The sequence below is a fragment of the Tinamus guttatus genome, unplaced genomic scaffold, assembly GCF_059628265.1.
Source record: "Tinamus guttatus ecotype Peru unplaced genomic scaffold, ASM5962826v1 Tinamus_guttatus_pri_ptg000710l, whole genome shotgun sequence".
NCBI classification, from domain to species: domain Eukaryota; kingdom Metazoa; phylum Chordata; class Aves; order Tinamiformes; family Tinamidae; genus Tinamus; species Tinamus guttatus.
Genome location: NW_028289244.1, coordinates 5,356,594 through 5,367,846, shown reverse-complemented (window position 1 = coordinate 5,367,846; position 11,253 = coordinate 5,356,594). Strand labels below are relative to the sequence as shown.

At 64.0% G+C, this 11,253-nt stretch overlaps 1 protein-coding gene across 1 annotated transcript; it reads right to left on the bottom strand.

The window, feature by feature from the left end:
• Window positions 1-6,068: 6,068 nt before the first annotated feature.
• GM2A (ganglioside GM2 activator) lies at window positions 6,069-9,797 on the bottom strand. The gene is made up of 4 exons (XM_088536747.1): window positions 9,684-9,797; window positions 7,633-7,785; window positions 6,397-6,579; window positions 6,069-6,232 (listed from the first exon to the last, which is right to left on the bottom strand). Exons 1-4 carry the CDS (start codon window positions 9,795-9,797, stop codon window positions 6,077-6,079), a joined length of 606 nt encoding a protein of 201 aa, XP_088392873.1. The 3' UTR covers window positions 6,069-6,076.
• Between the last annotated feature and the right edge of the window lie 1,456 nt (window positions 9,798-11,253).

Sequence of the window (11,253 nt, the reverse complement as noted above, 5' to 3'; positions counted from 1 at the left end):
CCGACCGCAGCGGGCAGGGACGGTGCCTCCGCGGATCCCGGGGCTCTCGGCTCTGAACTGGGGCTACCAAGAAGATGCCTGTGAAAGAGAAACCAATTTTAACCCCCGCAACACCCTGCCCTTACTGGAGCAGGCAGAGTTTCTGTGATGCAGAGTCACAGAAGCACCAGGGGCCTTTGAAGCTCAAGAACTCGCAGCAACACCCAGAGTAGCCCTCCAAGCCAGGAGCACCAGGGCTAGCATCCTCCAAAGAGACCTCTCCCGCCTCCTGGCTAAAGCTAAGATGTTCTCAGCTGATTTAACTCCCAGGTGAACCCTGAGGAGCTCCCGCTGCTTCTGCACACCCTGCCAGCTCCTGCCACCCTCAGCCCCTTCCCAGAGACTGCCCCGCCATGCTCAGAGCAGCACGGCAGCAACGCGGGCATGCGAAGGGCAAAGAACTGAAGGGAGAGGACCGGGTCTGGAGCCGTGCAGCCAAAGGAGCCAGCAATCGTGCTGCCATGGACATCCTGGTGGCCTTGCTGCCGGATGAGAGCCCCTTGCAGCCCCACGGATGGGACCAGCCTGGAGCTGAGACCTTCTGCCCTGTTTGCACAGGCACCCACAAGAAAGCAGCTGAGTTACTGATTAATCCTGCTGGGAGAGCTGCACCGCTCCGCCCCACCGGCAGCAACCCCCGGGAAGCGCCGGCTCCTCCGGCGATGCTCGGCAAACGCCAGCGAGCAGCGCCAAAGGCAAGGGGGAAACAAGGACGGAGCGACTGGCGGAAAGGGGGAAGAGGAAGACGAGAGCTGTGGATGCAACAGCAGACTGAAAATCCAGAAACTCGAGTTGACCTCCCAGCCCTGCCCTAGGTTCTGCCGGTGACTCAAAGGCTCGTCCTAAATCCCCAGCCCACAGACATCCCACACCAGACAGGCAGGACGGCCGAGAGGGGACGCGCCGGGCAGGGCAGCACTTCCAGGTGCCAAGAAGTGCCTACAAAAGCCTCTCTCCCTGCATCCCCTGGCCACGAGAAGCCCAATTGCCTCCCCACGCTCTGCCCATCGCCTCGAGGCCGGGCCACCCCCTTCTCCATCACGGACAGGGTCGATGAGTGCGGCACGCACGCGGGCCCGGAGCAGCAGCACCGCACGGCTGCGGCACGGGCTTCCCACAGCGCTTGGGGAAGAGCAGCCACCGCCACAACCCCTCGGCAGCGAGAGGGTGCAGAAAACTCCCTGTGCGAACAGCAAAACTCCCGATTCTGATCCTCCCGCCAGCTTAGCAGAGTCCTGCCCGCGCAAAGCCACAACCTGCGGCCACACGCGCCAGGGCAGAGCCCAGCGCGGCCTCCCCGCGCCCCGGTCCCGCTCCCGCCCCGCTGCCGTTCACCGTCCCCGCGCTGCCTCCCGTCCCCTCGGAGCTCGGCCCCGTTCTGCCTGCTCCCCGCTTCCCTCGTGACTCCTTCCCTTGGCCCCGGGACTCATCCCTTCTGAGCAGGCTGCTCCGTCTTCAGAGGGATGCTCCAGGAGGGAGGTGACGGGACCGCTTCGTCACCAGGTAGAACAGGACAGGCAGCTAACGAGCAGCATCTGCTGGCTGCCCCGCGCAGGGACAACCCTCTGCCAAACAGACTTGGGACCTGGTACCTGCTGCGGGCTCCTCTGGGATGTCACCACGAGGCTGCCGGCTCCCTGGACGTCACCTCCCAGGCTGCTGCTCCGTCCCTTCCCTTCCCCACCCGCCAGGCGGAAGCGGGGGAAACGCTGCTAGCGCAGAGGGCTTGTGACCTGCGGGAGCACGTGGAGCGGTGGCAGGAAACGCGAGCGCCAGCGCTGGCGCAACAGGCAGGAGGGGGACAAGGGGCAGCAATCCCGAGAGGCCTCAGCGCCATCCCCCGCTGTGCCGGGACATCCATCCATCCCTGCCACCCTCACTGCTCCAATAGCAGCTTCCCGGACCAGCCTGAGGACGGCTACGCACCCATCACCAGACTGACTCCTCAGAGAGCAATGGGAGTCCAGATCTGCCCGACTCCGAGTAGGAGCAGCAGCAACGGATGTCACGGCCCTGCCAAGGGGGACACATATTTTCTTGCTAGCGCAGGTCCCCCAAGACCTGCTCCATCCCCAAGCCTTGGCCACCTCCAGGTACAGCCGGACCCGCTCCTCCCGCACCACTGCTCCGACAGCCCGGATGCAACACGCAACACCGGGAATGGCCGCGGCGGTTGACGAGGCCCAGCCCCGCTAGCAAAGCGAAGCGGTGAGCAACAGCGCTTGCTCAATCCAGAGCCGGCGCTTGCTCCAGATCCATGGAGCCGCACCGCGCCGCAGCGGTTACAAACGGGCTGTAGCAACACGCAGCGAGGCCGCGTTATTTCCTGCGGCAACGGCTAAGCCCCGAAGCAGAAAGCTGGGCAAGGATGGCGCTACGCAACCCTGGCACACGGCGAGCGGGGATGCTGGCAGCCGCGCTCGCGCCGCTGACAGCGCATAAATCACTCGGGCAAACCTCGTAGCTCGCAGCCTGGCCGCGCGATCGCGCCCAGAACAAGCTCGGCCGCATTCAAGGTGAGGCCAAGAAGAGCCACGGCTTTAGTTTACACAAGGCGGCTGCAGAAGCGATTCGTCACGAGTGACGGACGGGGCCTGCGGGGACGGCAGCGGCGCCGGGAGGCCTTGAACGGCGCCCAGGACGAGCAGCCGGCCGGGAAGGGCTCCTGAGGTGGCAGCTTGGGGCAGGGTGCAGACCCCCTACCCAAAAGGCCTCTGCACAGGGCGAGATGGCCCTCAGGCCACGCTGAGCGGCTCAGGTGTCGTCCCCAGCTGCAGCCCAGCCACCAAGCGGGCCACCAAAAGCCCCGCTGCTACGGGCAGGGCTCACCCTGTCCCTGCCCGCTCATCTGCCCCCAAACCTTCCCTCCGCCACACTCACATTCACTGCCTCCTTCCAGAGCAGGAAAACTGAAGTGCCCCTTTTAGCTACAAACGCTGGTGTGTGTCACTAATAACACGGGCAGGGAGCAGAAGGCAACGCAGCAAAGAGGCAGCGCAGCAGCACTCCGAGACGAGGAACTGCCCAGCAGCGGCTCTGCCCACGGCGGCGCTGGACACTCGCCCTGTTACTTGAAGGACTCCAGAACAATATTCCCTAGATACAACACAACACTGTTACTTTAGTCTGCTTGAACATCCCCCCTCATTATTTTTTTTTTCCTGCGAGCAAGCCTGGCTGCTTTTTGCTTTGAAGACCCAGGGAAATGTGATGCTTGTGACTTGCCTGCTTTGTTTCTGGATTAAAGGTTGCATAGCAGCAGGGAACAAGCGCTCCGCTCCCCCGCAATCAACAAGAAGCTGCAGAACTCGTCCCCTCCATACAGCAAATATTCCAAACCAGAGCAAAACCCACTAAATAATTTCCTCCTCATTTACAAGGAGCAAAGACAGGAACATCCACATTCATTTTCCACTGTAGCCGTGACCCTATGGTCACTTTCACATGCAGCTTTTGCCTATGCACACGAGCAACTTCCCTGTGGCAAGTGAGGCGTCTAGGGAAGCAGAACTGCACACGGCAGCTTGTCCTTTAGAGTCATCCTCCATCCCAGAAATCAAAAACATGATGCAACTCGCCGAGCACCTGGAGAGCAGGCCCTGGCGTCGCGCGTACAGCAGATAACAGCCCTCGGAACAGCCCTCGCTAAGGGAATGGCACACAAAAGTTGTCACCGCTTGCTGACACACGTGCTGACACCGTTGCTACTAAAGCAATGGCGCTCTCGACAGAGCACCCATGCGAGCTGCACCCACACAGGCACCGGGCACCCCTCCGCACCCCCGGGCACCCAGGGGGGCTGCTGGAATCACCCGCACCCGCGTGGGCTGCCAGCACTCCCCGGGGCTCCCGGACACCCGTGGGGGCTGTCAGTGCCCCCTGCACCCGTGGGCGCGCCCAGCACCGCCCTGCCCGTCCCCAAAGGGCCTCCCGGCACCCACGGGGGCTGCCAGCACCCCTTGCACCCACGCAAAGCGCCGGCACCCATTGACGCCCATGCAAAGCGAGAGCACCCATGGGTGCCCATGCGAAGCAGCAGCACCCCCAGGGCACCCCCAGGGCACCCCAGGGCACCCCAGGGCAGCCCCGCGCCCCGCCAGCCCCTCCATGGAGCCCCGCGCCCCGCCGGTCCCCGCAGCCCCGGGCCGCCCCCCCGGCCCCGCCGCGGCGCCGCCCGCACCTCGGCCCCGCCGGGCCCGCTCCGCGGCCGCGCCGTCACGTGACCGCGCTCAGCTGACCGCGCTGCCCGGCCGCCGGCCGCCCGCGCCTGCGCACACGGCGCCGTGAAGCCGCGGGGGCGGCGGCGCCGCCTGGCGGCCGCGCGGGGCGCTCCCGTTTCCAGGAGCCCAAGCCGCGCTCCCGCATCCCGGCAAAACGAGCGGGTCCCCCCGCTCCGTCCCCGGCACTGCAAGGGCCAACAGCACCGAGCCCGCTTTCGGTAAAAAGATTTATTGAGAACCTGCAGTCACAGCGCGGAAGGAGGCGCCACAAGCCAAGGCGAAGGCGGCGGCCGCGAACCGGGGGTGCGGGAAGCGAGCCCGCCCCGCGCAGCGCCCGCAGCCCGGCCCCGCCGGGGCAGCCGTACCGCAATGAAGGCATCTAAAGTGCTCGGAGGAACATCGGCCCTGCAATGATGCTAAATGAGGGGATGCGATGGGATTCAGCAGCAGGATGCAGGAGCAGGAGCCGGCTGCTCTTCTCCAAGGTGCCCCCCGCTCACAGCCAACCCCTCGGAGCACCGGGAACGGCCCAGGAGGGAAAGCTGCCCCGTGCGCAGCCAGCACCGATCACCCTTCCTCGTCGTTGTCTGCATCGCCGTGTCTTCCCCAGGGGCGGTCGCTGCTGACCCCGCTGTTGTTCGGTGTCTCTGCTTGTGCAGGGAGCCCTGCGGAGCCTGGGCGAGGGATGGCTGGAAACATGGGGTGATCCAGCACCTACAGCATCGCCCAGGCTCCTAGTGCATGGAGGACACCGGCAGCGTGGCCACATGGTGGACGTCCATGCAGTCACACAAGGGATGGGGGTGGCCTTGCCAGCCAAGCAGCTGGGGGAAAGGGGAGTTTCACGCACCCATGTTAAGGGATATAACAAATAAACTGCCCAGAACAAGCCCCTCGCACCTGCGGGGCAGATCTGGGCAGCTCAAACTGTGTTTTGCAGCACCCCAATGCCCACCAGCAGTAAACACTCATTTCAGCCCATTTCCCAGGGCCTTCGAGAAGCAGTTCTGTAAGGACCATGGTTGAAACATCCACCCTTACTGGTGCTAGGGTTTGAAAAGGAGATGAGGAGGAAGCGTCCTGGGGGAGGCTTGTCCCAGCTGCCCCTCACATCCGAGCCCTTGGCGCAGGCCCTTGGAGAGCAGCGCGAGTCATTTGGCCCCTGCGAGCGAGAACGGCCGCCTGGGGCTCGCGTGGGTTTGGCTCTTTCTTCCTCGCGGCTCTTTCCGCAGAGGGACCAAGCGGGGCATCCTCGCCGGCAGCGGAGATGGGGCCAGCATGGGACACCCTCGGAGATCATCCTGTGCCTGGGACCTGGCGCATGAGACCTCTTTTCAAATGCTCCCTCCTTCCTCATTTCAATACTTATTGCTTTTCCCTGGAATGCTTTTGTCTAAAATTCCCCTGATGGGATTAAGAAAGAATAATGGAAAACTGTTAAAAAATAACTGCCCCCTGGCCCAGGCCCCCGGGAAAGGCTGGGGGTGTGCTTGAAGGTACCTCTGTCCCAGGCAGGGGCTGCTGGTGATGGGATTTGGGATACAGTGGGATGGCGGGAAGGGGGGTTCTCTATTCACCAGGTCAAGGAGGAACTTAAAGCAGGAGGAATTAGGGAAACATCCCAGGACCGGCACCTCGACAGCCCACCAAAAGCCTCTTTCCTCTCTCCTTGACATCAGCACCTCGTTTTGGGAGCAAGAGGAGGGCCAAGGTGGGGGCCGAGCAGAAAGGGCAGTGGGGAGAGCGGAGCAAGGGTGGGCGGCAGTGGGAACGGGGACGCGCGGCCCGGGGGGACAGGGCAGCGACAGCCCCGGCCCTCAGGGCGCCTGCAGCGAGAAGGCCAGCTTGACGCAGGCCAGCTCCTCGCCCTTGGTGCTGACGGCCACGCGGACGCGGTAGTTGCCGTTGGTCATCCAGGAGGGCAGCTCGACGTCGGGCAGCAGGAAGTCACTGGGTGGCAGCGAGTAGGAGCCCTGAGGAGGGAGGGCAGGGGAAGGCGTCAGTGATGGCCTGGGCCAAAACCCCCTGCCACCCCATACCGCCTCCATCCCCCGTGCTGAAACGACGGCACCGAAGGGCGTTTCGGTGCCCAGAGCTGCAGACGGGACGGCGGCTCCGGCCCGCGTGGAGGACGTACCGCTTTGAAGGGGCAGTGGCAGGGGATGCCGTAGGTGAGGAGGGGCTCCGGGCAGGGCGTCCCCGGGGGGATGGCATCGTCCAGCATGGCGCAGACGTCGTCGTAGGTGCAGCTGCCCATCTGGTCGATGCAGGGCAGCTGGATCCAGAGCTCGCCCAGCGCCTTCTCCGCCACCACAACCGCCTGCAAGAAAGGGGCTCGGGGAGCGGTGCCCACGGTGCCTCTGCCGCATCCCAGCCGGGCCTTTCTCCATCCCCTCAGCCGCCTGCCCTGCATTTTGGGGCTGCAAACGATGGGGCCTGTGGAAGGGGGGGCTGCAGAGCGTGGGTGAGGGCAGGTTGGCACCAGCACCCCGAGCTCAGAAGCGGCCCATTTGCAAGGTGACGGGCCGGTTCTCAGCAGGAGGAAATGCAGCATGAACCACCATGGGAGATCTCTCCAAGGACTGCACGGCTCAGTGGACATTAAACTTCCCCTCCCCTGTTCTCAAAAATTATGTGGTTCCTCCAGGCTCCACACAGGGCTGAGCAAGAACACCAGCTCCCATCTCCAGTCCCACCACGGCACCCAGCTGAACGCGCTGGCCGCGACCACCCGTGCTGTCCTGACCCCCAGCGAGATGCCATCCACCGGTGCACGGGCACGGGAGCAGGGAGGATCACAACCCCTCACCTTGTGATCCGATGGGGGAAGCTGCGCTCCGGCTGCCACCCAGCATTTCTGGGACCATCACGCGCCTCCGCCTACAGGCTGCCTCCTTCCCCTTCCCTCCCTTGGTTCCTCTGTTCCCACAGGTTCCTCTTCCCATCTTCCAGCCTTGGCAGGATCACTGGCCAAGGCTTTGCGCTCTCTGTGCGCTCTCTCCTCCCTGTCCCGCAGGCCCCTTCCCAGGCACCCAGCCGATCGGCGGTTCCTGCTCCAGTGTCGCCCTTCCCGCCGCCAGTGCCGGCGTTTCCCTGCCTGGCCGCGTTCCCGCCGGGACGCTCCCCGCGGCCGCAGCCCCGCACAGGCACCGCGGCGTTGCTCAATGTGTCTTGGCCCCGGGCCCCGGCGCGCTGCAGCGGGGGCAGAGCGCAGCTCGGGACGTGTTGGGTCTCATCCGAGCTGCACGTGTGGAGCAGGGCTGGGATGCGCCCTGGGAGCCCCCGCGGTCCAGCCCGGCACAGCCGCTTCCCTCCGGCTGCTCCTTCCCGTGCCCCACGCAGCGCCGTGTCCCCGCGGGTCCCTGGCACCTACCTTCAGCGGGGACGTCAGGCCCTTGGTGCCGGTCACGGCGGCGCTGATCCGCAGGTTCCCCGGGATGGTGATGGGGTCCGGTGCCACGGAGAGGCTCTGCAGCACCACGGGGTCCTTCCCATCACCGCAGTTCTCCCAGGAAAAGCCTCCGACCTGTGGCATTGAGGAACAGGACTCAGGGAGGTGGCCCTGGGACACTGGACCTGTGTCCCCAGGCGCTGTGACCAGGATGGACCTCAGACGGTGCTCGAGGCTGCAGGAGACTCCGAGCCCACTTTAGCCATGCAGGGCTGCTCGCAAACAGGGCAGGTGCTTCATCTACCTGTAAGTCTGCCTATAAACCCCCAGTTCTCCAAGCTCAAAGGCATTTCAGAAACTTTTCTCCATTTGTAATAAAACTCCTTTTTATCCTTTTTGCTCTGTTCCTTGGCTGCAATCTCCAAGCCATCTGTTAGGCCATACTTAAAAACACTCTGCATGCACGTGGGGTAAAAATGAATTTTCTTGCCAATTTAAACAAAGCACGAGCTCTGCCCAGAGGTGCAAGTGCATGGGGACACGGCGCAGGGACCGCAGTGGCTTCAGGCACGGGGCTCCCTGGAGAGGCCGCCCGCCCTCGCACAGCCTCTGCATTGAGCCTGAACCAGCCCAAAGCGAAGAGCTCTCTGTGGGCAGCAATAACCAGCCCGGCCTGTTCGCTGGGCGCTGCGGTCTGACGGCTCCTGCCGCGTGACCCTGCGCGGGAGCGGGCGCCGCGCTCGTGCTTTGCACTTCAAAACGTGCTCAGCGTTTCCACGGTGCCCGCCGAGCCAGCCTGACTCACTCGTGCGGCTGGTGCCTCCGCTGCCCAGACACCGCCGAGCTCTGCGGCTCCACCAGCCTAACGACTGTCTGGTTGAGCCTGGAAAACAGCTTTGTCCTGTGGGAGGGTGAAGACCCACACGCACGTGGGGCATTGCTCATTTCCTGCCGCACGGTGCCACTCAGCTGGGGTGCTCCGGTGGGAGCTTTTCCAGAGGTGGGAAACAGCCCAGGGCTGGTAGCGCGGCCCACAAGTATCAACCACCTGGCCCTGGGGGAGTCTCTGCTTTGCAAAGCTCCTGGCCAGGTGGAAGCAGCTAAAGCAGAAGTGATATTTAAAGAACCTAAAGGAGAACCGAAACGCGGTGCCGAGCACCAAGACGGTCGCCCCTAAACACACATCAAGTTGGCACGTCTCGCAGTGAGAGCTCCCGCACCTGCCCAGCCAGGCACCAGCCTAATTGCAGCTTTTTGCCCAGCGGAAAACCGGGATGAGTCAAGAAGCAGCTCGGGGGTGCCCACCCCGAGCAGGTCTGTCCGGAGCCCCGTGCTGGGGCCTTCCCTGCCCACCTCAGCACGGGGCCAGGAGCCGCAGCCCGGGACGCAGGCCGGGCCGGCCGGGGCTGTATTCCCAGTGCAGCACCAAAACCCGGCGGGCGAGGACGTGCCGGGGCGCCAGCTCCTCGCCAGCCCTGCCCAGGGGCTTGCCCAGGCCCCGCATTTCGCAAGGGGCTGGGGAGCCCGGCTGGAACCCCAGTGCCCGCGCGCACTGACATGCGCCGGGGCACGTACTGCCCTCCACCTGCCCCCGCAGCCATCCCATCCCTGCAACACCAGCTCGCCTGGGAGCAAAGGGACATTCCAGGCTAGCCAAAGTCCAGCAGAGAGCCTGTGGTCTCAAGGCCGTCAGACTGTTTTCTGTGCATCTCTAAATTGGTGCATATGGATTCACCTGAGCCAACAGTACACATGGGAGCAAAGCGGGGGTGTGAGCTGCTGAGCTGGAAAACGCCGAGGGCAGGAGTAAAATTAGCCCCACCGAGATGCAGAACAGGAGGCTCAGCCGAGCTCTAAGAGGCCGCCCGGGCATCCCTGTGCAAAACACTCCATCCGACCCGAAATCCCTTTCTGGATATTCTGGAGCAAGACTCAGCTCCAGCAGCACCTCCTGCCCCGGTGCCAGCCGCACGCTGCCATTACCCCGTGCCCACCGAGCCCCTCGCGGTGTCCCCGCCGGGGAAACCTCCTACCGTGCTCAGCCTCCTGGGCCCGCTGCGCTCCACGACGAGCTGCGGGCGGCCGGGCCCGCCGCGCGCCGCCGGGCACAGCTGGAGGGCGCAGAGCGCCAGCAGCGCCGCTCGCATCTCGGAGCGCGGAGGAGCCGGCGCGGAGGAGCCGAGCGCGGAGGAGCCGAGTGCGGGGCCGCCTGCGCCTCCCGAGCGCGGAGGAGCCGGGCGCGGAGGAGCCGGGCGCGGGGCCGCCTGCGCCTCCCGAGCGCGGCTGCGGGGCCTGCGGGCTCCGGGCTCGCTGCGCGCGCGGCGGCGGAGCCCCGGGACGCTGGCTGCAGCGGGGATGCACCCCACCAGCTCCTCGCCCGGCCCACTCGCGATTCTCCTCCCTCCACTCGCATTTGCTCAGAGATTTGCCCTTCCCCCGCTTTTTTTTTTTTTTTCTGTCTCTCCTCCAAGCTCAGGACTGGAGTCACCGGGAAGCCGGGACGGGAAGCGGTGTCTTCCCAAACACCCGGGCCTGCCCTCTGCTGGGAAAGGGAGGCCGGAGCGGGATGCCCTGCGCCAGCCCTCCCGCCCGCTCCAGCAGCCTGTCCCCGCTCCGGACCACGCTCGTCCCACGCACAAGGCTGCGGCACACGTAGGGTCTTCAGAAAGGGTGGACAGGAGGACCCAGGGAACTCAAAGCCAGTCTGCCTCACCTCAGTCCTTGGAAAAGTGACGGAGAAGTTCATCCTGGAGACTATTTCCAAGTACATGAAGGACAAGAAGGCAGAGGAGCATTCAGTAGGATTCACCGAGGGGAAATCACGCTTAACCAACCTCATAGCCTTCCAAGAGGGCATGACTGGTGGGGTAGAGGAGGGGAGAGCAGGGAATGTTGTCTACCTTGACCTCAGCGAGGCTTTCAACACCATCTCCCCTATCACCATCAGGGAGCAGGTTTGGGAGAGCAGAGAACTGGCTGAGTGTCGGAGCTCAGAGAGTCGTGATCAGCAGCACAAAGTCTCTTTGGAGGCCAGGGTGGCCCCCAGGGTCAATACTGGCCCAGTCTTGCTCAGCTTGTTGACCAGTGACCTGGATGAAGAGCGCAAACCTCAGCAAGTTTACTGAGACAAAACCAAGCTGAGTGGCCAATACTCCCTGGCACTGATGTGGGCTTGGACCCCGTGACAGATGGCCCCAGCGCAGCCCCTTGGGCACAGGGCAGGTGGCAGCTAGAGAGGAACGGGAGATGCCTGGGACAGCGGGTGCAATGCTGCCCGCGCCATGGGGGTGCGGAGGCTCCAGCCATGGGGCAGTGGTTGCTGCAAGGATAGAGAGACACCAGAGACACCCTGCTACTCACTACCGCCACCCACCACTTCGGCATTTAATAACTTAAAGTTTAATAACTCTTCCATCCTTGTCCCTTCCAGCAGCCATTTCCACTCAGAGCTCTCCCAGAGCTGCCATCCTACTGGAATGATTTCCAGGAGGGCTCCCCCAGGCAAGTGATTTCCATTATGAGTGACTCACGGATATCCATTTCCCCCCACTTTTGGGGTGAATGGGTGGGGGTTTCTACCCCTGCAAGGAGAGAGGATTGATC